The sequence below is a fragment of the Labeo rohita genome, chromosome 24 (assembly GCF_022985175.1).
Source record: "Labeo rohita strain BAU-BD-2019 chromosome 24, IGBB_LRoh.1.0, whole genome shotgun sequence".
Classification (NCBI taxonomy): domain Eukaryota; kingdom Metazoa; phylum Chordata; class Actinopteri; order Cypriniformes; family Cyprinidae; genus Labeo; species Labeo rohita.
The window spans coordinates 27,078,250-27,105,743 of record NC_066892.1 but is presented as its reverse complement, the minus strand read 5'-3'; the positions used below and the strand labels follow the sequence as shown (position 1 = coordinate 27,105,743).

Genomic DNA, 27,494 nt, shown 5'->3' with positions numbered 1-27,494 from the left:
TGATCACCTTCTGCTAATTCACGCCTGCACGCTAGGTGGCGCTTTTCCTCCGATATGCATTTCCTATATGGATTTAACATCCTCCGCTGTTTAATACACTGCATTAAATTAAGATAAAGTTCGATTCTACACCAGAAACACAAACTATCTATAATACTTGCAAGAATACATCTTAAAATATAAACAGAGGTACAATTAGCACCAAGTTATATGTGCAAATGTATGTGATTATTAATGTGTTTTGTTTTTTTTTTCACTTTAAACTTCATCGAGTGCTAAACTTCCGATTTAGATCTAAAGTGGATTTTTATTCTATAATAGGCAGACATGCACTGTTTGTATGGAATAATAATAATAATAATAATAATAATAATAATAATAATAAATCCTTGCTTTTTCGCGCCGCGGATGATCTCGCCTGGTGTGAATAGTTCCATAGGGATCTATTGTTTCGATTAGTTGACTAACCTCAGGTGGAGAGCTAGTTCCAATCACACAACTTTGCATTGCTGTTTGCGAATGTTCGCTGGAATGTGGATTCGGGAAACACCAGCATCGCAACTTGCGACCATAGATAATTTGAGAGGTAATTTGACTAATTGATTGATTGATTGATTGATTGACTGACCAGCATCAAAATGTTAATCTGGGTCTGAGTCTCTGAGTCTCTGCTTTGTGGATTAAACAACTGACCGTGTTGCTAAAGAAAAAAAAAACAACCTTCCATGATCCTCTGCATGACTGTAATGCCCTGCCTTTGCGTTCACAGCACTGTGAGAATAGGCACAGCTAAACAAGCAGTGCCATGTCTGCCTGGCACTGGCATGGGCACATTGATCAAGCCTGCCAGCCCTGAAAAATGGTCATGCATAGTCTGTTGTGGAGCAGCCGTAGGGGAGCCAGCCATCTCAGTGTGAGTGTGTATGTCCTCTGCTTTCGTCGTTAAAGATTAAATGTCAAAATCAGTATAGCCTCCTCATTTTGTGTGGTTAGAAAATGTTCCATTGAGTGTTGCAGAATTAAAAGGGGGGAAAAAATCTTAGCTAAGAGAAATGTATCTCTATGCACACACAAAGATCTGTGGAGGATAATATATTCAGTGCCAGCAACAGAATAACATGCATTTTAATGAGATTACAAATGTAGTCGTCATCCCCTTCCAGGGACAGAATGAAATCCAATCTCATTTTCAAACTCAAAAAGGAGCAATAAAAAATGCGTTCCAGGACTTCAGTCCCATTCATGCAGTCTCACACCTCCGGGGAGAATACTAGTGCTCATTTTACCACCGGTCCAAATAAGCTTGTTTATTTCTCAATGCATCAAATGGAGTTGTTTTTTTATACAAGGTCTGATTTATATTGATTTTCAAAAAGGCTGTATTAAATAAATGAGCGAAAACAACACTCTTATTTTATTTATCGTATCAAAGTAGTTTTAATGCATTTGTTGTAAAAATATACCAGTGACTCTCTTTTTTTAATGTAACGTATTTTATTCCTTTTGTACATTTCAAAATATTTTTTTAAATAATTTAGCAGTTATTCCTATCTCTAAACCACGTTAAACTCTGTTTTTTAAATATTGGTTTAGATTCAATTTTATATGCAGAAATATTCAGAAATGCGTTCTCAATACAGTTGATACATCAGTGAATTTCTTTTGATGAGCATGTTTTCAGTTTCTGAATTAGTTATATTGATAATGTTTAGGTGGTGTTAATTATCTAATCAAATTAAAATGAAAAAAAAAAAAAATTCAGACAAATATTTGAGCTAATCTTTTATTTTTATTTCTTGAAGTTAGACATTTTATTTATTTATTTTTTAATGTTACATATTCCAAAAACATTTATCCGTCAAATCGAGTAAGGCGAAATTTAAATGTAGGCTGCCCTTTTATGTAACGCAATAAGAAATCTATTAAACAAAAAGGTTCACTTTAAACCCTCATTACTGTGTCAATGTAATTTTGTAAATTAGACTACGTAAAAAAATATAAAGTGTTAAATTGTATTTTTTTTTTATGTATTTTAATTTTTTTTTTTTTTTAATTCTCATTTGTTTATCATATCGACGTTCATTGTTTGACTTTCAACAGGAAAAGGCCGTAGCCTCTCGAAAAGGTAATAGACTAATGTTTCTCAAAATGTGTTCGGAATAAATACTTTTTCCCTCGACTATCATTTTTCAATCTGGAGGTTGTTTTCGCTCAGACAAGCGGCTTATATGCTGCAGAAATGCGCTGAGCGCGGGAGAATCAATATGAAATGACTCCCTCTGCCACCTTATTAATAATGAAACAATACGTCTTTACTCGACAGAGTCTCGCCTTTGCGCGCGCATGCGTGCTCGTTCACGCCCGTTTGAGGAGCTGGAAGAGAAACGCTTGTTCGTTGAACCTACGCCTCAGAAATGTGATCTATATCTAGTTTTGAACATTATTAATTAACGCTCCGTTGTTCAGGCTGTATATAAGGGATAAGCGTTAGGCTATATTTGATTTTAGGTAAAAAGGAGATGCATTGTAATCACCACAATGGCTACATCAATAAAAACAACACAAATCTCTTTCAAACAGTAACTGTTTTTATTTAATACTTTTAAATACTTCTTTTTAGCAGTCTATTTTATATACCTGTATAATCAATCTGTTTTTAAAACTGTTTCGGTTAAAGTATCTCTCTTTTCATTTCACATACATCTCTTATTTACTTGTATGGTTTTGAATATTCAGGTATTTCATATGCAACATCCCCAGAAACGAACAAACGAACGAACAAACAAAATACACATCTTCTGAAGGCAGTGAAACGTGGTCTATGCCTTGGCAACATCAAATAAAGCTAGCAAAATTCACGTCATCCAACTAGTAATGTCAAGATCCAGATATTCTCGTGCTACGGTACTGTCGGGAGAAACACAGGCTTTACACACTTTACGCTGCAGTGTAATCACTGTGTAAGTACTGCGTAATAGTAATGAACTACGTGTACTTGACGTGTAATTGTTTTCTGGAGCTGTTTGCCTTTAATTACACATTGTTATATGCAATATGGACACTGTAATGTAAAGTGTTACCTTTATACTGTTATGTGTCCTACATGTAAAGAGACATTTTTTTTTTTGAATGGAATAGAATAGCATTTTGGAAAAACAAAATGGCAACAGTCAACTATCTCACAGCCTTTTATGGCTACATTTGACATTTCTTTGTTCCTTAATAAAATCTTTATATATATATATAACCTTTATATTCTTTCTCTCTGATCTCTGTGCCACTAAATAGAAGCCTTTAGTCATTCCTGAGGTTTATTTATTATAATTATTATTTTCATAATTATTATTATTTATAGCCTGTTATTAGCATCTTGAATATTAGAGACGTTCCTTATATTTTTCTGGATTGGTGGGTCAGCAAACCATCTAACCCCCTCACACATCATCCATATACTTGGCTTGACTAAAATAAATTTGATAAATGAATAACTAAATATTGACAAAGAGCATATAAAAACAAACGGATGGGAGAATATTTCCTATCTTTCTATATGCATGATGGCCGTTGAGAATGTGAAAAGCCTACAGTAATAATTCATTCATAACAGACGGTAATGTTATAAAATACTACGCTTCTAACCAGGACCTTTCAGAAATTCAGGCCGTCATTTCAATTCAATATCTGATAAATATTTCATGAAATCGACCCAGAGTCAGGCAAATGTGCTTGAGCATTCCCAGAAGACTTCTTCTTGCCATTGTCTCTTGCAAAAAACGTCTTTTTCTCCAGATGAAATAGGTATATAAATCCATTTGGGTGAGGATGAATTTGGATCGTCATTAATTATTATTCTTTTTTTATTCTTGTGTTGATGGTTTGTCCGGTCTTTTCCTCTCTCTCTTTCTTTTCTTTTGTTTTTTTTTCTTCTTTGATTTTTTTTCTTCTTCTTTCCCCGTGGGTTAAAACTGCATCCACGTCACAAGCGTAGACAGTGCAGTCAGGATCAGCGTTACGCCGAACGGAACCGTTGATCGGCTCGCGCCGTTCCCGCCCGCACACAGTTCAAACAAGCTGCCGCGAAAGTCCAGATTTCTGGACTCCTTTTTCAGCTTCTCCCACAGATCTGTGGCTCCTTCCTGACAGTCTGCCAGAGCAGTGGTCGCACATGCATGGAAATTATCCCAGTAACTGCAAATCAAATATTTCAAACACAATGAAAGAAATCATTACTCACGTCTGATTTGAGTAACGCGTCACATTTCATTTACAAATTCAAGTAGAACATTATTCTAGTTTTCTCGTTGTTGTTCTTCTTATTATAGATTTTCATTACGTTTATTTATTTGTTATTATGTTTATGTTTATATTTTGTAAAATATATGCCTAGTTCTGCGGAAATTGTTTTTTTTCCCTCTCTGTTCTTTATTTGGTTTTGTAATTCCTTGCAATATCCTATATGTGAAAAGCAGTTTTGATATTTGGTTTCAGTTCGCATGCGTTTATGCCAACATAAATAGGCTAACGTAGGCTATTTGACTGCATTCAACTTCCGTTTTCGTTTACTACAAAAATAACATTAAGTGAACACTTGAATATCGTATTTTGTTTAGAATATTCACATCGCTTTTGTACATTATAGCATATTCATTGAATTATTCAGATTATTTAAATGATTATAACAAAATATAGCTAAAAAATACAATCCACGTAAATACACAATTATTAGAAAGGGATCCATTTGATAGCATGCATGAGTCCTCATGTAGCCACGTGAAGGAGGAGACAGGGCACGAGGGAAACCCGAGTTGTAATGCGGCTCCAAAGGGAAAGTCTCCGTATCACGTGACTTCTAGTGCCCTCCCCATCTCTCCCGCTCTCTTACAACTCCCCTCCTGCGCCCCACCCCCTTCCTCTATCCCACTCTCAAGCCTATCATTTATTAATTTATTTCAGGAACACACACCCACATTCTAAACCCTGCGTCTACAAATGGACACAACAAGTAGCTGAGCTCCAAATAAATTAGAATACAAAAGAATTCCGAGAAAGAATATGCTTTTACTTAATCAGCAAAGAAAAAACGTATATAGAAGAATAGCATAGTATATGGAAAAAAAACTGCAGTGTTCCTTCGCCCTTGTTAGAACACTTCTTAGTGCACCTTTTATAGGCACCTAATTTTAGTAATTTAATAAATAAAACTGAATGGTCTAAAAACGGAGCTGAGTATATATGAAATTAAAAACGACAGGCAGACTTAATTTAGAAAAAAAAAATGTGAAGGAAAGGGAAATATAATTTTAGCCACTGTAATAAGATGCTGTTCCGTTTTGATTCGCTCAGTCACGGCTGTAAAAGAACCCGTTATTTTATAAGGCGGATCGCTTACAATACTCGCGCATTACCTCCAGATCTGATCCAATTATAGATGTTGACCTTTGGCCTTGGCGTGTAGAGATGGTTCATCTAATTGTAATTAACTGGTAAAATGTGAATAGTGCGTACTGCCCGCACGGCTCTATTTCTGCTCATGGAGCTGTCGAATTAAACAAGGGGCCCCTTGTGCCATCTGGCTCCTCTCGCCGTTTCTCTTTTTTTTACCCTTTTCTCTCCCTCCCTGCTCTCTCACACACGTATATTTCATCTGTTGTGTGTATGCATGTTTCCCTTACTTGCAGATGGTCTGAAGGTTTTCCTTCTCGTCCAGCTCCTGTGGATAGTTGGCCATGTTCTCTCCCAGTTGAAGCAGGCAGTTGGAGAAACCTTTGAACACTGTTTCACATTTCCCAGCCGCTCGAACCGCCTGCAGCAGATAGGCTGAAAAACGAGATATGACCGTAAATAAACGATTTTTAAAACCGTCAACGTCTTTATTATTTTAATCTTTCAGAATACCGTTTATTTATTTATTTTTTTGCACTTGTGTTCGTTAAAGATTTGGTATTTGACTGTTATATTCTGTTCTTCGCTCTTTTTTATTCTGGTTAGAATAAATAAAGTTGAAGCGATTTTAAGACATAAAACATTTCCGCACAATAATGTTGTGTGTGTGTGTGTTGAGTATGAGGGTGGCGCGTGGACAAACGATGATGTAATGGTTTACATGAGGGTGGGGGTATGTGGGCTTGTGCGAGGTGAGATTTTCATTCTGAGTGATTTGTATTCCCCCTCCCTTTTTTTTACACATCTAGAAAAGAGTCTCTTTTTTGATGACAGATCTATTAGGGAAAATGAGAAGATTTGGACACACATGCTTTTCCTTCCCTCTTCATTTGGGACACGGTGATGGACTGGGAGGTCACAACTTGATCAATTGACCAGATCCCTTTGCTTAACGAACCTTAAACGCCAGTGGCTTCTTCTCAGGTTCGTTAAGCAGCGAGATCCCGTGAATTGATGAAGTTATATCACTGTTCAATTCAGGCCGGGCCTCTCTGCACATTAACCACTGTAGGAATATGGGCAAGATGAACACACCCTGTTACAAACCACATGCACACTGTATAGCTTAGAATTATATACGTCCTTACATTGTATCAAATGCTTTGCATACTGTAGTATTATATGCAATACCCTGCGTCGATGCACTGTATATGCATTATATAGCCTACTCTAGCCTACTACTATATGCATTTCATGCTATATGATCCATTTTATATTGTATTTAATGCAGTACATGTGTACCTTCTTTATATTACATGCATTATATTATTTAACCGTTGTGTATGTTCCTACATTATATGCATTACGTTATATGATCATACATTGCTGTATATTTGTTATGCGCTACACATTCCTATATTCTATTCTTCAAGCATTATATTTCAAATAAAAAACGAAAAGGAAAATATAGATGCAATCATGACGGTTATTATGCATCTATATTTTCGTAAATCGTAAGAAGTCGTTGGTTGATGCTATATAGCTGAAGCACAGTCGTTTAGTGCATTCTTTATCGCCCACGGAATAAATAAATAAAAAATGCATCCAGCAATTACACAAAATATCGAACTAATAAAGCACAATTGAAATTGTTAAATTGTTGTATACATTCCTGACACACTGGATTAAAGGTGTAACTGAGTAATGCCGCACCGTTGAAGGCTTACATAACGAATTATCTCGCTATAATTGTGATATCACGGACAGATCGCCCTTTTCTTCTACACGAATCGCGTATGATGAACATTACAAACATATTCCTCCAACAGATCATACTGAGCAAAAACAAAAGCGTCAATGCAATGCCTTGTATTATACTCTCTATAACCTGTTTCGTGCATTTTTATTAAAATAATTGAAATATTCAGACCTCAACATGGCGGATATGAGGATGCGAAATACAAAGATGCTCATACAGCTTGCTTTAGAAAACCGCGTATTAATGGCATGTATGCTTTCATATTTAAAATGCATTTCGGTCCTCCCTGCCTTTATTTTCTTTAGTGGAAAATAACAGTCACAAACGACAACACTGCGTGAATTTTTAAAATCGTTTTTCGTTGTAGACACGATGATCTATATTTAGAAACAACTGAGTATCTAATATAGACTCACCTACCCTACTGTACTAGTGGTCACGACCACTTTACTAGACCCTGTCAGTGGTACCGGTGTCAACCTGGCACCGCATAATCTGTTCAATGAAGTCAGGAGGGGGTTTATGGCAAATTAATGTAGTTCAACTAGGTAACTGCACTCGCTTTTTTACGAACAACCACAATTCATCGCTACTGATTTCATCGTAATGCACAACATGCAATTTTCATCGCAGAGCTCTGCAACAGCACTATCAAGTAACCGTTTTAAAAAGCACAATAATAGAGGAACATGACTTGGTGTCTTCTGTAAATTCTAAAACAACAATTGCCCAGCAATTAATTTTTAAGCAATTATAATGATTTTTTTGTGGTTATTGCGTTATTCGTAAATGGACACATGGGACCATACAGATCTGGTGGTGCTTGTATAAAACATACTCTTTGCAAGTAAAATCTGTTGATGCTACCATTTTAATGCATATTTCCTGTTTCGTATTATTTTTCAATATTGGTTTGAATAATTTATTATGGAGAAGATCGGGCGGTCCCATACTTTGACCAACTTGCTCCGATAAGATTTTGCTGGGCTTTATTTTTCGGAACAGTCTCCAACATTTTAATGGAGATGCAGTGCGAAATTACTTCATTGTCATACGTTTGAAACACTTTAGAGAGTATTGCTGTGTATTTTCTTAGCCAAGACCCAGATCTAATAGTTGCAAGCCTTTAAATCGCAGTCGGGACAGTAACATTGCAATTAAAATATCTACAAACATACACTGAAAATATATAACCAAATATATATAACAAAATCATACCCATACAGGCTTCAAACAGCCTCATCTATGAATTATAAATACGTTATCTGTACAAGATTAAAAAGGAAAAGTCAGTCCATCCCAAAATATACTACGACAGAAATGATCGGCTTACCTATTTGAACAGCAAGAAACAATGAAATATATCTTCCAGACAAAGTTAATCCCATCATACGTCCAGTAAAACCATTGGAGTATATGCCAATTTTAGATAGTTGTGAGGGGAAAAGATAACCAAATCTGAACGCTGAACATCGCCGTTTAGTTCACGCAGCTATTCAGAAACTCTTTGTGATTTTTCCCGTTGTCGGCGCGGCGCAGTGAAGTGAAATGGTGCACCCCGTTAAGAGAAGGCGGTAATGCCTCGTGTTTTTTTTTTTTTTTTTCCTCTCCCTTCTTCACGCCCACATCTCAAGCTTGACGTAAAATTCACCGTCGGACTCCCCACTTCTCTATTTTCTCATTTGCTAGACCGGGCTGGCCCCCTTCTCCCCCCCTCTCGCACTGTACTGGCATTTCAGGGATTGCGGAGATGTCCGCATATATCTGCTCTCCGGTGGTCTCACCTATCCACCCTCATGCAATGAAGCTTACACGTGGACCCGTGACCCATATATGGATACACGTGCAGACTTCATTGCTCCAGGGTGCTTAGATCGAGCATGCATGAATGTTGCTAGACTGGTGAGATTGAGGTAGTTAAGGTTGCTTGAGGTTGGTTATAGGCCGTGCTCCTTCTTAATAAGATGACTGTGATGTATTGTGTATAAGATGCATCAAGTAAATTATGGATTTGTAGGATAATTTATGGAAATGTGACCCTGCACCGTGCAGATTTAGTTGGCGCTGTAACACAGTTTGATTAATGTAGTGCCCACATTTTATTTCGAGTCTTATTACTGCAGAACTAATCGTTATTGATGATTTGTTTATGACTTAAACACTCCAGCAAGGTTATCAAGGTCTGTCTGAGGTGATTTGAGGTAAACGAAGCAGACTGTAGTATTTTGATGATTACTGGCACAATATTTTTTTTTGTGAATCGTGAAAATTATATATTGGCTCATACAGAACTTTTAACACCTGATAGCACTATATTAAGCAAAAGTCAAGAAAAGTTTTGGGGTCAAGAAAGTGAGCACATAGAGAATTTGATAAAAATGCTCTAACAAATAAAAAAAAAAATGTTTTTAAAAATAAAACCACACTTTCAACACACATTACAAGTGTTAATGTTTCTATATTTTTACATACCGAGTTCCTAATAAATTAAAAGTTGTAATCTGGGTTACTGAAAAATATGAAATACGCCCTAAGAAAGATTAATAATCATTTTATATCGGTTGAGATGACGGTTACGTTACGTTAGAGAAAGGTGATGTCTGTATCACTGAAAAAAAAGTTCATACCCTGCTGACGTCAGCGGAATTTGTAGCCAACCAATGAGTACTGAGTATTGATGCACACCATTTTTTTCATAGACACTGACTTCAGGAGGAGAATACTAAAAAGTTACCTAGGGCATTCTAGCTGAAGGAGAATCCGACCAGTGAGTAGAAACCGTGCGCGTCTCGCTGCTGAGTAATTAGGTCCCCTGACAGTTCATTTAGAGTCCAGACTATACAGAACCCATGAGACTGATGCCCCGAGGGCTCTTCATAATAAGATCGAATTTTTTTTTTTTTTGGTCATTGACAGTATGAATGATTTTTACAATCGGACTACATTTGTCATCACGCAAAGTTTTTTTTTTTTTCCACATAATGAATGTATGTCTGTAGATGAGCATCATAGTTTGCGCAAATCCGTGCGTTAAACCATTCGAAAACAATGAGCAGTTGCATAACCGAAAAAAGCCTGCATGGTGTGTTGCAATGCAGGGAGGGATGCAATATCATGGATTTAATTTATAGGGAATGCTATAGAAGCCCGAACAATAGCAGGTTTTTATTCATGTTCTGTCTCCATCTTGTGGCAGGGGTGTGCAACAACAAGTGTAATATATGTAGGTTATGTGATCTCTTTGATCAGAAAAGCAAATATTTTGGCTGATACCAATATTATTTGAAAGCCAGTCTTGGAGGAACGTTAAAAACTCCTGAGTGAACGGAGTTAAATTAACTGTCATTTCGACAGCATAGGGAATCCCAGTTTAATGTGTTTGTCCCCGTTCTACCCGGCAATTACTCCGTAGCTTGAGAGGTTTTCCGTGGTGACTCATTCAGGTGGGCGCGGGGAGGGTTCGGGGAAAGCAGGGAAGACAGAAAGAGAGAGAGAAGGGGGTATTCCAGCAGCATTGATGCAGTGGAGCGGGCTGTCTAAACCATGTTTCATTAATATGGAGGGAGTGGAGTGAATGAGGTAAGGCGCCAAAATGCGTCAGCAGAGTTTTCCTTTCTTTCGTGAAAACAGGCGAGGCGGATTCTAACTAGAATCATTTGGATGACAAGAATCAAGTGCTAGGACAAACAGTGAAATCATTTTGTTGATGTAACGAAGCTCGTTGATTGTTTTCTCACAGAGCAAAGCCAACTACATTAAAATGGACCCTTTACTGTTTTTATTGCTTGTTGCATAGAAATCAGCTTTAACTGCCATTAGGTAGGTGCGTCAACTGTTTCCCTCCCGAAATTTCCTTTCCCGGTACTAAAAGCGGCTCCACATGAGGATTATTGGAGAGGACTGGCTTTAAAGCAAATTTGAGGCGACACACAGAAAAGCTGTCCTTACTCAAGTGAAAACTGACGCTACATATGATTCCAACGAAAATCTTTTCAAATTAGCTACATTAATTCCTCTTGTCAACCCAATTTCCATACCTTACTGAACCAGAGATTGTCTAACTATTGGGAGATGAGAGTGTCTGTATTACTTAAGTAATACTTAATAATAGTATTATTGTAGAAAACGTAATGGTCAACTTGGATCAGGTGTGCCTTGATAACCAACCAGCTGGGACCAAGATGGGTCTTGTGCATGTTGCCCAGTTGGGTCCCACTTTGTGACAAGTTTAATCCTATATGAAATCCACGTGGGCAGTTAACATGGGGCCATTACGGAACCCGCGGACAATCCTATATGAGGCCCATTTTTCAGCCCAGTTTATACCCATATGGGCCCCACATACAAATGTTGGCTTGGTTACAGCCTTGACGCCATTGAATTTCAGAGTTGTGCGGCACTCAAGGTGCGTTTACGCCGTCTTCTGAGAGCCATGACTTGTACATCACTGCTGTACCACCTGACCAACGTAGTCTCTGTTTAGACGTTGATAGTGTTGCCATAGAAAATCATAATTCGGAGTTTGAGGACGTGAACAGTTCCGAGCAGAACGTCACATGTTGTCATCTCGAAATTACGGTAATTAGGATATGGCGTGAATCAGTCGTTACGTAATCAGATTACTTTTTTTCAAGTAACAAGTAAAGTAACGCACTAACGTAAATACCTGAGTTACTTTTTCAAAGAAGTGTTTTGGTAACGCTTTCTATGAAGCCCGTGTTTATAATACATTATAAGGGTATTCTTAAGGGATTATACTGAAAGCATAATGCATTCAAAAAAAAAAAAAAAAATTATAATATATTGTATCATCTCATGAGTATTAATAAGAACAGTTTTAATGTATTATAATATTTACTTATTTGTGGTTATAGCTTTTAAGAGTATGATGATTTATAACACATAATGAATACAGTATGTTGCATCCACTTGCATCCACAAGGTGTAGATTTCATATGGTGTTTATCGTGTGTTATAAATAATTATACTCTTAAAATAACTACAACTACAAATAACTACAAATTATAATGTATTATAATTGTTTTGATTATTTATGAGATTATGTAGCATATCATATTTTTTTGTAATGCATTATGCATTCATTATAATGTCTTAAGAATACCATTATAATGTATTATAAATACAGCCTTGATAGAAAGTGTTATTGTTTTTTTCCCCCGTTTTCTTCTCCATTTATTGACTGACAAGTTCAATGTGCCCATGTTGAGAGAAATTGGAAATACAGAGACGTTGTGTTCATTGTGTTCGATGTGATTCATCTCACTCAGGAAAAAAAAAAAAACAGATTTATGTATTTAATGCCATTTTATTAACCAGCGTCTTTGCTACTGACCTTTGATCCAGTTCAACCATACTAATAAGCAAAAATGAACATTTGTGCTTTTATTGTTTTTTGTTTTTTTTTTATTGCTGAAGAGTGTCGAACCTTCTTCTCCTGTGTTCTACTGACGTGAATTTATTTTTCCTTCAGCCTTAGGATTATTCATTTCACTTTTTGGTGTGAAAGCCAGGGCTTTTATATTAGCTAAAAATTGAACTTTTTATATTAAAAACAAAGCAAACCCTGCCCAGATTTAAAAAGTAACACAAATGTAACTCAAAAGTAATGTAACACAGTACTTTCCCTATAAAGTAACTAATATAATTAATTTTTGAAGGAAGTAACGCAATATTGTAATACATTACTTTTAAAAGTAACTTTTCTCACAGTGAAGCTGAATCCCACCTGTCCTACCTGTTCGTGACTTCTCCTATCAAACAATTTTTTTTTTAAATCTAAAAAGAGTTCAATCCAAAACTATCGTTTAGTGTAAAACATGTTGAAGATTAGCCGATAGTTGTTGATTCAATAAACGGGAAGCTATTTCCTAAAAAACAACAAAAAACTTTATTCAGCATAGTGAAGCCTCAGTTGACGCTGCAGTGTTAGCTTTAGCCGTTACGCTTTTTTTGGCTAAAAGTTGCAGATTTGCGTTCTAGTACCTTTGGCTCAGCCTTAGGTCTAATTACTGCACATATCTTGACATAAGAGCCATATCCCTTACAACCCAAATATTTTTTTTCAGTTGGTGTTGATGTGTAAATAAAGAATTGCAGTATAAAAAACAAAACCATCAAAAATGCTTATATGCTAAAGGTTTATTGTTAGTTTATATTAGTAAAACACAACTCAGTGGCATTACAGCAGGGAAAATATGAATATATTCTGATTAATACAGTCTGATTAATACAGTTATGTCAATTAAGGTACCCAACCAAAAAAGCAATTTAGATTTCTTTAGATTCATGTGTAGTTTCAGAAAATCTTTTACATTTTCTGCCTACATTTTAATAGACTTTTATTACCTTTATTTTACATGTGCTTGAAAACTTGAGTGTGGAAAAGAAAAAAAAAACCTTTCGGTTTATGTAGATCAAATTTTCCTGTATGCATCGAAATTTCATACACCCATAAAAACATTCTCAGGTGCAAGCAAAGGTCAAGTGCATACTTGCCAATACTGTGTTTCTCCCAATTTTTTCCCACTCTTCCTCCCACTCCCAATTTACAGTTTATTCTGATAAACTTATGATTTCTCACATCCACACAATATTTGCTTGTGCGTATTTTATAAAGTTAAATGAGTTTATTAATGAAAACCTTTTGCTTAAAATGCTTGTATTCCTCGGTATCCATCATTTTACTACATGATGGTGGTTGAACAGTACCAATTACATTTTTTAACAGTCCAGTGATGGCAGGTATGGGTGTTTTGTAAAAACTAAAATAAAGAACATTAGCTTGTATTTAGATAACGCTGGTAAAGTAAAGCAAGACAACACAATAAAATGGTACTGGGAACCCTTTCAACCCCTCCTTTCTTTCTTTCACCTCTATCTTTTCTCTGTGGTTCCCTCGTGGCAGTCTGTTACTGCACGATGATTTCCAGCTGATTGGTGACCTGCCTCAGTGCAGCGCAGTCCAGGCACGCTATCAGCACCTTCTTCCCGGGAGACTGAGGGGTGATCGTGTCTGTATATTGCACTGAGCCACCAGGTACAATCTGCCTGCAAGTGGAAATGGATATAGTGTATACGCATGAAGAAAAAAATACTGTATATATATGTAGTTAATGTACTGTATATATATAAGTTAAAAGGAAACTGATGTGATTTACAAATTATGCTGGCAACAAAATAAAATGGAAAGATAAATATGACAGAGGTTTATTTCAGCTTACTCATATGTTTTCACTTTGGTCATTATCAGACCAGGGCCTTCAAGGCGGAGCTGAACGTTTTTCAGGATGAAGTTATAGGGATTTCGGAAAGACACGACAACCATGAGATCTCTTCCAACACGTGGTGTTCCAGTCAGCTTAAGATGAATCATAATAACTGTTAACTAACATAAAAGATCAAATGTATCAGATATGTTCCTCTACAATTGGTTTCGGAGGATCTATACCTTAATTGAAAGCTCAGGAGGACGAAGAGTGATAACTCTCATTGTTGAAAGGGAAACCCCAGTTTCCTCAATGCGTCCATACACCACAAAGAGCAGGTTGGACTGTTCCACCAGGTAGGGCATGTATTCCACAGCTTGGACGTCTATCAGCAGTTTTGTGGCTGTGACATGATTTTCATAAATGAACTGATTTATTTCTAAACTGCATGTGCCCTAATCCTACAATGAACTTGTAAAGTGACACTCACTATTCCAGGGATCCACAGTTGCAGATTTGTTTACAAGCTTAAAAGTTGCGCTGGTGACGCCCGTGTAATACACCACATAGCCACTGATGTTGGCACTAAGGGTGCAGGTTTGGCTGGTCTGGTTCTTAACGTTCAGCGTCAGCTTGAAGTTGTCACCCATTTTGATGGTGTCGGCCTGGAGCTCGATGTCCACACCTGCTTCACTGAGTGGGAAGTAGTCCCTGGTAGGAACGCCACGACGCTCTGCCGTTTGCATGGCCTGCCTATCCTTCTCACTGCCTAGAGTCAGGAGGGTTGAAAGATTTCATGGGAAAGGAAATGTGTCCATGTGCAGGTGTTTTTGGACCAAGTGAAACTTACCTTCTGGGTATTTATAGTTAGAAGTGATGTCCTCATAGTTGTTACTGTTTGCCCTTTTGGTGATAATGAGTTTTCCCACATATGCTGTGTCCACATAGATGATCTTTGAGTTTCCGTACTTATCAGACTGATGGTAAATCACATCACTGTTCAGCTGGAGACAGCAGAAAGAGTTTTTCCGTTTTTCAAATGCAATGTGCTGAAATGAAGATGTGGCAAACTAAAGAGGCGGAAAGTAAATTATTGTTTCTTACCTCTGCAAAGACAAACCTTGCATCAAACGGATAGCTGAGCTCTCCATCTCTGATAGCATTGACAGACGTCGGGCCACATCGGTAAAGACCTGAATGAAAGAAGAATAATAACTTATGTGTTTCATTTAGCATAAGCATTACTGTACTATGATACCAATGGTATATGGGTCCACACGGAATATTACGAAGATGCTCATTTATAAGTTACAGTGTGTTTCAAATGCATATGTTCAGAGCAGATGCTGAATGAACAGAAATGCCAAAACCCCAAACCTCAGACATCCCTCGAATCTCCAAGCAGATGGAAGGTCTAAATGTAGGCCTTTAAAAGTCTAGCATGCTATTTCAAGCTCTTGGCACTTTAAATGAACAGTGTACCAAATAGGGCTTGAAAGCTACATTTTTGTTTGTTTGTCAATGAAAAGTATCAATGAAAAGACATTCTTAAATATTGTACAGTATGTTAATTTTAGGAGATCAAATATAAATGAGCTGTTTTATTTCACACTTGGTCACATTTTTTTTCATCCCTGTTACCACAGTTTGTGACATACCTAAATTTGTAAATATAAATTAAAAATGTATACTATAGGTTCTAATAAAATATGCCCAAATGGGTAACAGGGTTGAAAAATTAGCTTAGTTAAAACTCAGTAGGCTAGGTAGCTGGGCACAAGAAGGCGCAGCCTCTAGTATCTTTTGAGTCAGGGTCCCATCTGGGTCACTGCATTAATGTATTCCTTCCGGTTCTCCTTGCCCCAGTTGGAGCAGGATTTTAACCAGCATGGGAGACAGGTATGCTAATAAGAACCCTAAAGACTGCAGCCTCTACCGTTAATCGCTAATGTGTCTCCTCAGATCAGAAGAGTGAGGTTTACCTGCACAGCTCTTACTAGCTGGCCTCTGTTACACTCACCCCACTAAACTTCACTCCCATCCAGGTCACGGCACCAATGTAACCCCTTTGATTCTACTTGCTGATTCGAATCGGCATGGCAAACAGGTGCACTAATAAGTACGCTAAATAGGGTGACCATACATGCTATTTTTACAGGACACGTTCTGGCCAGGATTTCTATATTGCCACCCTATATTCTATATATATATATTCTGTATATAGCCACCCTAACAATAAAAACCGCATTCTCTAGCGTCAGTCACTAATGCGTTTCTTCAGATCAGGGTAGTGAGGTTTACCTGCACTGCTCTTACTAGCTGACCTTAATTACACTCACCCCACTAAACCTCACCCCCATCTGGGTCACTGCACCAATGTATCCCTTCCGGTTCTCCTCGCCCCAATTGGAGCAGGATTTGAACCAGCATGGGGGGCAGGTGCGCTAATAAGAACCCTAAAGACTGCAGCCTCTAGCGTTAATCGCTAATGTGTCTCCTCAGTTCAGAAGAGTGATGTTTAACTGCACAGCTCTTACTAGCTGTTCTCCATTCTACTCGCACCACTTGGAAAGGGATTCAAACCGGCATGGGAGGCGGTCGTGCTAACAAGAATGCTAAAAACTCCAGCCAGTCGCTAGTGTGCCTCTTGCGATCAAGGGAATGAGGTTTACCTGCACAGCTCTCACCAGCTGGCCTCCGTTACAGGTGCACTAATAAGTACGCTAAATAGGGTGACCGTACATGCTATTTTTACAGGACACGTTCTGGCCAGGATTTCTATATTGCCACCCTATATTCTATATATATATATTCTGTATATAGCCACCCTTAAAATAAAGTTAAATCCGTTATACTCACCCTACTAATCCTCACTCCTATCCAGGTCACGGCACCAATGTAACTCCTCTGGTTCTACCCACCCTACTTTGAACAGGATTCAAACCAACATGGGAAGTGGGCACACTAACAGGTATACTAAAAACTCCAGCCAGTCGCTAGCGTGCCGCTTGCGATTAAGGGAGTGAGGTTTACCTGCACAGCTCTCACTAGCTGGCCTTCGTTACATTCACCCCACTAAACCTCACTCCCATCAAGGGCCATGGCAGCAATGTAACCCATCCGGTTCTGCTCACTCTGAGTGGGATTCAGACCAGCATGGGAGATGGGCATGCTAGCAAGGATGCTAAAGACAACAGCCTTTAGGGACAGACGCTAGTGCACTTCTTGAGATCAGGGGAGTGAGGTTTTCTTGCACACTCCGGACTAGCTGGTCACATTTAAATATGGATAGTGTCTCCTAAATTAAATAGTGAACTTTAGAGGAAGACCTGCGTATGTTGTGGATGTCAAGAATCATACCATCACTGGTCTCCTGAGGGGTGCAGTCAATCACCTGCCAGCCAGAATATTTTTCAGGCAGATCAGGCCTCCTCATATACACCTCATTCCAGCAGTGGTAGTTCCTGTAAAACACAGAATCATTGTCACTAAGTAACATTTTATCATCATTACCTATCAGACTGTGTGTGCTTTGTGTATCTCACCAGACTGAGTCTCTTGTTCGACCTCTGTCCACTTTCCCGTCTTCATCCAGCACAATGTCTGTCTTCAGGTTGCCCGTGTTGTCATGAGCAGAGCAGTAATTGGTGATGACTCGTGCAGGGATCCCAAGACAGCGCAGAACTGGAAGGAATAGTCAGAGTGCCATGGTTACACCACAGTCTTTTTTCAAAGTTTCTAAATAACCTGAATTTCAGAACCTACAAGAATCTGCATTGGCATTACTCACAAGTGTTCAACACACCGGCAAACACCCAGCACTGTGCGAAGCACACAGGTACACAACCTTCTTTGGCATATTTGAGCAGGATTTCAGGACTTCCTGTCCAGGCAGTGGGTGCTGTGCCAATGGAGTAATCACCACTCCAGTTGCCAACCAGGACTCCATCATCGTCCTGGGAGTTCATCTGAAAATATACCACTGAATAGCATAAATAGGCCAAAATAATAAGGCCAGCAGCTTAGTATTTTAGAAAATAACAATAACAAATATTTATTGTAGAAAGAATCTAAAGAAAAAAGCTTTAAAGTATTTATAACAGTAGTTTATTTTATGACCTTAAATGTCTTCAACCCTACTCTTGGGGACCCAATGTCCTGCAAATATCATTTAATACCTGCTTCAGCACACCTGGCCTTTCGTTTTTCAAGTGATCCTGAAGACCTTGTTTAGCTGGTTCAGGTATGTTTGATTAGATTTGTAGCTAAACTCTGCAGGGCAGTGAGTCCCCGGGAACAGGGTTAAAAACCTACAGTGATCAGCCACAATAATAACATTGATTATATTGTTACAATGGCACCTGTTAAGAAGTGGGATGTATTAGGCAACAAGTGGACAGTCAGTTCTTGAATTTCATGTGCTGGAGGCAGGAAAAATTGGGCAAGCGAAAAGATCTAAGAGACTTTGACAAAGACCCAGTAGTGACGGCAAGATGATTGGGTTGGAGCATCTCCAAAATGGCATCTTTTGTGGGGCATTCCCAGAGGTTAGTACCTACCAAAGTGGTGCATTGAGGGACAGCTGAAGATCTAGGGTCATGGGCACACAAGGCTCATTGATGTACATGGGAAGCATAGGCTAATCTAGAGATAGGCAACGTCTGTCCTGGAGTGCCGATGACCTGCAGAGTTTAGTTCCAACTCTAATCAAGCACACCTGAACAAGGTAATCAAGATCTTCAGGATTACTAGGGCTACAGGCAGGTGAGTTTTTTTTCAGGGTTGAAACCAAACTCTGCAGCACATCGGCAATCCAGGACTGAAGTTGCCTATCCCTGGACTAGTCCATCTGGTCTAGTCATACAGAAAAGCTACTCTAGCTCAAAGTGCTGAAAACATAAAGCCAGCCATGATAGAACACAGTTTGTGTAGCTGCAGACCAGGCAGAGTGCCCATGATGACTCCTGTCCACTCGTGAAAGTACCTATAGTGGTCACTGCAATGGTCACACAATGTCTCTCTTAGATCAGGTGGATAGCCTCAGATCAGGTGATCGTTGCCCTGAGAAATGGCAGCAGGAAAGACTATGGGAAGATGGCAGGCTGGCAGAAGCAGTGTTATGCTCTGGGCAATGTTCTGCTGGGAAACCTTGGCTCCTGGCATTCAAGTAGATGTTGCTTTGACACATAGGTCTGCCATCTACGTTTTTTTGCAGACCACATACACCCAATCTTGGCAGTGGTGATCCCTGATAGCCTCTTTTAGCAGCTACACTGCTAAAAATTGTTTAGGAATGATTTGAACAACATGACAAAGTGTTCAAGGTGTTTCTTGGCCTGCAAATTTCTCAGACCTCAATCCAGTTGAGCATCTATGGGATGTACTGGACCAACAAATCTGATTCATGGAGACCCCATCTTCTGCAGAGATGAGCTTCAAATAGCCTCAACACACCTGCCTGGAAGCTTGTAGCATGCCTAGTAAGACATTGATTAGTGGGATCATGTGTTTAACTGAGGTTGGAGCTAAACAGTGGCCCTCCTGGAGCAGGACTGGACACCCCTGTTGGGGCTGATCACTGTATATGCAGTGGTTTTTTTTTTTTTTTTTTTTTTTTTTCTAGCAAAACTGCATTTTTGATTGCCATGTTTTTTTTTTTTTTTTTTTAATGGAATACTGTAGTTTTAACAGTTTGATATTAAAACCTTTTTTTTTTTTTAATGTATCAGTCTAAATCATACCAGGGCTGATCCCTGCCGAACTATTTCAGTGGCACTTCCACGGTACAGTAGTGGTACTTTCCCGGCATCCAGAACCAAAAGACAGGCATCCAGTACCCCCTTCTCAAACTACAAGACACCATAAAATGTAAAAAAAAAAAAAAATCAAGATATCAGTTTGAATAGTCCACCATATGTGGAAGAGCATTGTTTTGTTTTCTTTGTGAAGAAACATCTCCAGAAAACTACCAACCTGGCCGAAGTTCCATGAACGGGAGGTTATGTTGTTAAATTCTCCATTGTAGATGGTCCCTACCTCATTCATCAAATACTCCTGCCTGTCGGTATCTTTGGACATGTACACCTGATCCGCTGTGTGGCAACATATACAAAATAGCTGCATTGCCTTTGTTATAATTATTACAGTTTGTTGCCATCTATATTGTGCAAAAGCCTTAGGCCACTAGTATTTTCATCAGCTAAAAAATGGTTTAAAGTCAGTTAAAGTCTGTCTTTTGCTGTAGTGTGTCAGTAGGAAATATCAGTTTACATTTCCAAACATTCATTTTGCCATTAATCTTAATAATCCACTGAGATTTTTGTATGCACAAGGAGTCTGATAACAGCGAGTGCTCTACACAGAGATCAGATCTCATCATCATCCAGTCTGTCTGGAATGACATGAAGAAACAGAAGAAACTCAGACAGACTAAATCCAGAAGAACTGTGACGAAGTCTCCAGGATGCTTCAAGAAACCTACCTGCAAAGCTGCAGCACTGTTAAAAGTTTTAGGCACTTGTGTAAAAATGCTGTAAAATGAGGATGCTGTCATAAATAGATTTTCTTTATCAATTACCTTCTATTAACTAAATAAAATCAACATTTGGTGCGACTATTCTTTGCGTTTACAGCAGCTTTTGCCCTAGGTGCACTTGCGCAAAATTTTTCAGGTAGATTTGCAGGTAGGTCTCTTGAAGCATCTTGGAGACGTTGCCACGTTGGATTTAGTCTGTTTCAGTTTGTTCTGTGTCTTCATGTCATTCCAGAGACAGATTGGATGATGATGAGATCAAATGTCTGTGTGGAGCACTGGCTGTTGTCAGACTCCTTGTGCAAACAAAAATCTCACTAGATTATCACAATTAATGGCAAAATGAATGTTTGGAAATGTAAACCGATATTTTTTACTGACACACTACAGCAAAAGATAGAAATAACTTACCATTTTTTAGCTGGTGAAAATGGCTAAACTAGTGGCCTAAAACTTTTGCACAGTACTGTAGGTGTTGTCAGTACACAATATAAAGTCTTGTACTCACCAGGGTCCCAAGGATTGAACAGCACATAGAAATCTGTGTCAGGATTCCTCTGTGTGCGCTGTTTTCCCAAATCAGTCACTACTGCTACAAAGGTGCGGAATCGGCCAATGATGCAGCTGACATCTGGTGTGATGCCCACTGTTACTTCATTGCCTTGCACGCCGATGACGCGACCCTTCCAGCGACCATCACGTTTCTCTTTTCCAATTGACACAATGATGTAGGTACCTTTGTTTTCATCAGGTGAACTACCTGTGAGGATAGATATATGCTTGTATTAAAGTGCAGTTCACCTAAAAATGATCTCTTTTCTCATTCCAAACTCGTATGACTTGCTTTCTAATGTGGAACATGAAAGATGATATTTTGAAGTATGTCTGAAGCCAGTGGGGTCAAAAATAACACTGGACTCTGTTGATGTTCATTGTATGAACAAATAAATATGAAAATATCAATCAAAATATAGTGCTCTGATATGTTTGGGTGAGCTTGCTTGGGTCAAAATGAAAAAATAACAAATGGAAAAAATGGTGCTCTCAGGATTGGCTCCAGTAACAAGGGCCCAAACCTCAAGAGGACATCTTCCCACAGGACAGCAGCTGAGCTGGCAATAATGAACACGAAGCTGACATCGAGACTGAATTAAATGGTGCGGAGACAGCCGAGGGAACATCACTTCAATTATTCAGCTGACCTAACTGCAGAATGGCACTACGCTCCGGTTGATGTACGTGCAAGTCTCTAATAAAGATGGGCAGATATTTTCTCAGTTTCATTGTTTGTCTGAGAGTTATTTCCAGTCCATTAATGGCTCTGTTCTCAGTAAGTTCATGTTCCTCTCGAGCATTAAAAGCATCACTGATGTAATTCCATCTCCGTATGGTTACTTCTGGTCAGGCTTATACATTTCTTGTTGTCATTTTCCTCCTCCTCTGCTGTGTGGGCTCCTCCACAGCTATTGTCAGGGTCAGTACTAACTAGACACAATATTATGGGTCACCACACTCTTTTTTTTTTTTTTAAAGGAATGATTCAACCAAAAATGTCATAATTTACACAGTCTGAGAATTTCTAAACGTGTATGGCTTACTTTCTTTGGAACATAAAAATAGATATGAGAAATGTTCCAGTGTTTTTTTTTTTTGTCCATGCAATGGTTTAGTTACCAACATTATTCAATTTTATGTTCTGCAGAATTCATACCGGTTTGGAGCAACATGAAGGTGAGTAAATGATTACTTTTTTTATAATTTTGGGGTGAATTGTACCTTTACGAAGACTGTTAAATGGTTATGAAAGGGTAACAAAATGCTTATAAACCAACAAAAAATTCATTCAACTTTGACCAATGATGCTGATTCATCCACAAATAAACATTTATAGTATAAGAATGTAAAATCTCTATATGTATAAAAGCAAAATATTTTCAGTTTATTGGATGAAACTGTCCTTTAGTCACTGAAATATGATACTAATTCCAATCTAGACCTAGATTTGAGGTCTAAGACCTAAAAAACAACCATGAAATTTTCTTGGAGTTCGGAAAAATACTACAACAAAAGAAAACTCCTATGTCAATTTGTAACTATTTAATATTTTGGTGAATTACTGACTTATTCATATGAATTTGTAGGTTTATGACAGTTATGGTTATTTTTTTGGTCCCATTTTATACTAGGTGGGCTTAACTACAATGTACATACACCAAAAAATAAGTACAATGTACTTATTGTGTACATATTGTATTGCAAAACACTTTTGCTGCTATTAAGGTGGGATACGGGTAAGGTTAGGAGCAGGTTTGGTGGTATGAGCAGGTTTAAGGGTGGTTCAACAGTGCAACTATAAATGTAATTACAGAAAATGACAGATGTAATTACATGCAGGTGTTTTTTAAAATGCAAGTACAATGTGTAAATCATGTATGTACACAATAAGTGCACTGTATCAAATGTTTAATTTAAATGTAATTGCATAGTAATTAAGGCCACCTAATACAAAGTTTAAAAACAACAACAACAATAATTTGTGTCTGTATGAATCCTGTCATTTGTTACATTTTCTCAAAATTGGGTTGGAAATGAGATGGTTTTGAAAGATTTTCTCACCAATCAGGAACTCCATCTGCACATTGTCCTGCTGGTTATTGAAGGGTCGGTCAAACCTGATGATGATGATGAATTCTTTATTCCTGCGCACAATGAGACTGGTGTTCTTGTACTTGCTGGTGTTGTGCGCGTTCTTGTTTTCTATCGCGCGCATATCAACATTCAGCACTGAGAGAGGTGGTGTTGCTGGAAAAAAAAACAAAAAAAACAACAAAAAAAACTTACATGAGCTTTTGAATACTACCATTATTGCAGCTCAATCAGAACTAACAGTTTCCAACTATACATATATAAACCTATTAGAGAAAATAGAAATTCTGTCTACCACATTCGGAACTACAACGTTCAAGGCCCAGAAACGTAGCTTCATAAAATTACGGTTGAACCACTGATGTCACATGGACTATTTTATGACTATCGACTATTTCTGGGCCTTGATCGTGTAATTTCCGTTTACTGTTCCGTTGCTATGCAATGTCAGAAAACTCTCAGATTTAATAAAAAAATGTATTTGTGTTCCGAAGATGAACAAAGGTCTTACGGGTTTGGAACAGCATGAGGGTGAGTAATTAACAGAATTTTCATTTTTGCGTAAACTAACCCTTTAATAACAATTAATGAGCCTTTACAAGCTTTGTACAAGTTTGGCAGTAGTTATCTGTTTCTGATGTTTTGTGTAAAGACAAGAGCAATGACAACTACATGCTACCAAAACTACTTGTCCAAACAGACCAGATGAAGCACTCTGTTCGACAGTACAGCAATTTTGACATTAGCACAATACAATGCATTTTAGCATTCAAAATAGTGTCTGGTGTTAAATAGGCCATTTAACACCAGACACTTTGCAGGACACAGTGGATCCAGGATAAAAACTAAAAAATAATCCCATAAGCAGTTTAAATTCTTTTTAAATATTTAAATCAATTCCCAGGGTCTTTTTTACCTTTAAAAATGCGCCTGTTCTAAGCTTTTTAATTGTGTCCCACATCATTTAAATTTTTAAATCTATTCAATAAATGCAATTAGAATAATAAGACAGGGCTGTTACCAATCAGACAAAATTCATCTATGCACTGTAGAGGTCCAGAAGCTGCATTTGAAGAGGCATTTAGATGTACTTACACACAGACACTTTACAGATACATAAATAAGGTTATAATATTAATGTTTTAAAAACAAATGAATATAGAAATATGAAATGTTGGAAAAAATCAAATGATACTTTAAATTTGAAAGTAAAACCACAGTAGGTGGCAACAAGTCTTAATGAGGGAGTCATTGACTGATTCATTCATTCGATTCGCTCAAAACAGCTGACTGAGAAACGAAGCATGAATGAGTCATTAAATCTAAAGCGCTGAATGATTCAGAACAAATGCCACTGTTTTGACTCCAGATACAAATATTCTGCTGTGACTCTGTTTGGAAATAGTTTGGAGCAGTCAATATTAACTATATTGTGTCTAAAATGTATGTTTTAGGACGAATTGCAGCATGCCGTGGGGAAAAACAAAACAAAACATACATTCTTAATGGCCACATCTGTATTAGCGTAAACTTATCTTATGTTTAAATCTATTTATTTATGAATTATATACCATTGGGTAAAGTATTAAACAGTGGTGATCTTAAAAGCAGGACATATAAGCATCCAGCTCAAAAAACAGACATTGCATTCCACTTGGTCCACCATATTGGATCAGGCATAAAATGCCTAGGATGCTGTCTATGAAGGCAGCTTACTAGATTTTAGAACAGAGCAATATTGTCATCTTTAAGGGTGCGGTGTCAAAACTGTGGAGTGATTTAAGAAAAATCTGACACCTTGATTTCTAAATGTGTTAGCTTTCAAAAGCTTATCAAAATTTTCAGTGGAATATGTATAGAACTTTACCGGGTGCTCTTGGTGTCACGCCTTCAAAAGCCTCAAACTCAGGTGGGTTAAACTCATCTGAGTTTGATCTGTCAATGGTAATACGGCCGCGTTGGGGTCCCCAGGGCCAAGCAAGGTAGGACGGGAGTGACATGATGTACACAAGATGTGTTGAAGTTTACCTGGAGGACAGATCATATTAATGATAGACTTTAAAATACAGAGACTTTACATTTGGTACATGTCTGAGACATATCTGTAAATTCATGGCAGCTGCAGAGGAAAGGACAGATAGTACTTGTATACATGCATGTGAAATGTGTGTTGAATGAACAAGACTTTATCTATTTCTTTCTGTCTGCCCCCGTGGGAAGATATGATGCAATATGGTGTTAGACTATTTTAGGAAAGGCAAACTCGCAGTGAAACTGTGAGAATCATAAAGCACTGATGAAATATCATTCTCAACTGAGCAATGCAGTACCAGCAGCAGCAAGAGCCTTTCTGTCACAGACCCATCATTAACACAGTTACAACATTGCTCAAAAGTTTGAATGTTTTTGAAAAGCCGTTTATGCTCACCAAGCCTGCATTTGTTTAATCAAAAATACAGTAAAATTGTGAAGTAATTTTACAATTTTTACAACTGCTTTCTATGTAATTATATGTAAAAATATAATTTTTCTGTGATCAAAGCTGAATTTTCAGCATCATTATTACATCTTGAGTGTCACATGATGCTGAAGAAACATTTCTGATTATTATCAACGATGAAAACAGCTGTTGCTTCAAATTTTTGTGGATTTTTTTTTAATGAAAATATTTTTTGACATAGAAAATTGTAACATTATAATTGTTTTTACTGTTGATTTATTGCACCCTTGCTAAATAAAATAAATTTCTTAAAAAATACAGTACTCACCCTAAACTTTTTCTAGTGTATTTCTGTTCACGTAAGATAAATACTGCATGCAGTAATAGCAATTAAATTGCTTAATTTATTGTATATATATATATATATATATATATATATATATATATATATATAAGGGTACACACAAAGGTAAAAATGTAAAAATTAATCAAAAAAATACAAATATACAAACTAAAATATGAATGTGTGTAAAAATAAAAAATATATATATATTTTTTTCTCTTTGTTCTTTTGTTTTAGTAAATTATTTCGATTGAATTAACATGAGGGAAGAAATTAGTCAGTCATGGCCACAGATTAAGAAGTTGTTCTTAATTTATGGCCATGGCCAACATATACAACATATATAATTTAATTTGTTTAACCATGTGAGAGAAAAATGCAGACAATTGTTCAAACATAAACAGTAAAAAAACTGAAAGCATAGTATTAATAGCTGAAATCAAAGCTCAGAAACTTGTTAAGTTCAGAAGGAGTCTTTAGAAGTGTTGAACTCACGGTCTGAGAAGAGTAGATGGTCTTCAGAGAAGCTCCAGGCCGATGTGCCCATGAGGAGCCCCATTCTGATTAATAAAGGCTCAGGACTTCCTCTTCCACTGGAGAAAAACATCTCCATGGAACCAAAGCCTCCAAAGTCAAGACGATCCCAACAGGTTAGTTTGACCCACAAATCTGTGACCTTGATTCTGATTCTTGATGACAGCAGCATATTCCAGACCATCACTAACATAGATGACAAACAGTCAGATGATTAAACTGTTGTTGTTTTTTTAACCAATAAAGCACAATAGTTATTGCTACAAAACTATGAAACGTGTTCTATGGCAGTGATTCAAAGATCTAAGTCACTTCTATATTTCTATTTTGTATGTCCAAAAAATAAAATAATGAAACTGACAATTGATCAGTTTCACCACTTCATTTGACTGGCTGGTTCATTTGGAGTATGTTATTTCCAATTGTTCCTTATTTCATAAGGTTTCTTTTGAGGCCTAAAATACAACACTTTATTGTGCAAAAATAACATCATAAAGTTCCCAACTGCCATTTTAACTTACATAATTCTTAAGAGGTTTTATGTTTCAGTCAGTAAATTATAGTTCAAGGTTATGAAAGCCTTCATGAACATAAATACTCTTCTGATTGAAATCAATAGGGAAGATGAAAAT

At 37.5% G+C, this 27,494-nt stretch overlaps 2 protein-coding genes across 2 annotated transcripts; both read right to left on the bottom strand.

Moving 5' to 3' along the window:
- Positions 1 to 2,570: 2,570 nt before the first annotated feature.
- nrn1a (neuritin 1a) lies at positions 2,571 to 8,835 on the bottom strand. The gene is made up of 3 exons (XM_051097792.1): positions 8,475 to 8,835; positions 5,673 to 5,817; positions 2,571 to 4,188 (listed from the first exon to the last, which is right to left on the bottom strand). Exons 1-3 carry the CDS (start codon positions 8,530 to 8,532, stop codon positions 3,960 to 3,962), a joined length of 432 nt encoding a protein of 143 aa, XP_050953749.1. The 5' UTR covers positions 8,533 to 8,835; the 3' UTR covers positions 2,571 to 3,959.
- A 4,490-nt stretch (positions 8,836 to 13,325) lies between these two features.
- LOC127155512 (coagulation factor XIII A chain) lies at positions 13,326 to 26,859 on the bottom strand. The gene is made up of 15 exons (XM_051097760.1): positions 26,824 to 26,859; positions 25,413 to 25,573; positions 23,516 to 23,701; positions 21,408 to 21,659; positions 20,341 to 20,459; positions 20,109 to 20,216; positions 18,158 to 18,335; positions 17,913 to 18,051; positions 17,728 to 17,831; positions 15,472 to 15,560; positions 15,218 to 15,371; positions 14,858 to 15,136; positions 14,610 to 14,770; positions 14,383 to 14,519; positions 13,326 to 14,209 (listed from the first exon to the last, which is right to left on the bottom strand). Exons 2-15 carry the CDS (start codon positions 25,543 to 25,545, stop codon positions 14,071 to 14,073), a joined length of 2,178 nt encoding a protein of 725 aa, XP_050953717.1. The 5' UTR covers positions 25,546 to 25,573; positions 26,824 to 26,859; the 3' UTR covers positions 13,326 to 14,070.
- Positions 26,860 to 27,494: the final 635 nt, after the last annotated feature.

What these genes read in the sequence shown, in the direction of transcription:
- nrn1a (XM_051097792.1), bottom strand. Translation starts at nt 8,532, where the DNA reads ATGATGGGATTAACTTTGTCTGGAAGATATATTTCATTGTTTCTTGCT. An exon ending in GTTTCTTGCTGTTCAAATAG is followed by an intron (nt 5,818 to 8,474) that starts GTAAGCCGATCA and finishes CTCGTTTTTCAG; the next exon opens with CCTATCTGCTGCAGGCGGTT. An exon ending in AACCTTCAGACCATCTGCAA is followed by an intron (nt 4,189 to 5,672) that starts GTAAGGGAAACA and finishes TTTGATTTGCAG; the next exon opens with TTACTGGGATAATTTCCATG.
- LOC127155512 (XM_051097760.1), bottom strand. Translation starts at nt 25,545, where the DNA reads ATGTCACTCCCGTCCTACCTTGCTTGGCCCTGGGGACCCCAACGCGGC. An exon ending in CGTGACACCAAGAGCACCCG is followed by an intron (nt 23,702 to 25,412) that starts GTAAAGTTCTAT and finishes TTTTTTTTCCAG; the next exon opens with CAACACCACCTCTCTCAGTG. An exon ending in CGAACAAGAGACTCAGTCTG is followed by an intron (nt 17,832 to 17,912) that starts GTGAGATACACA and finishes TGTGTTTTACAG; the next exon opens with GAACTACCACTGCTGGAATG.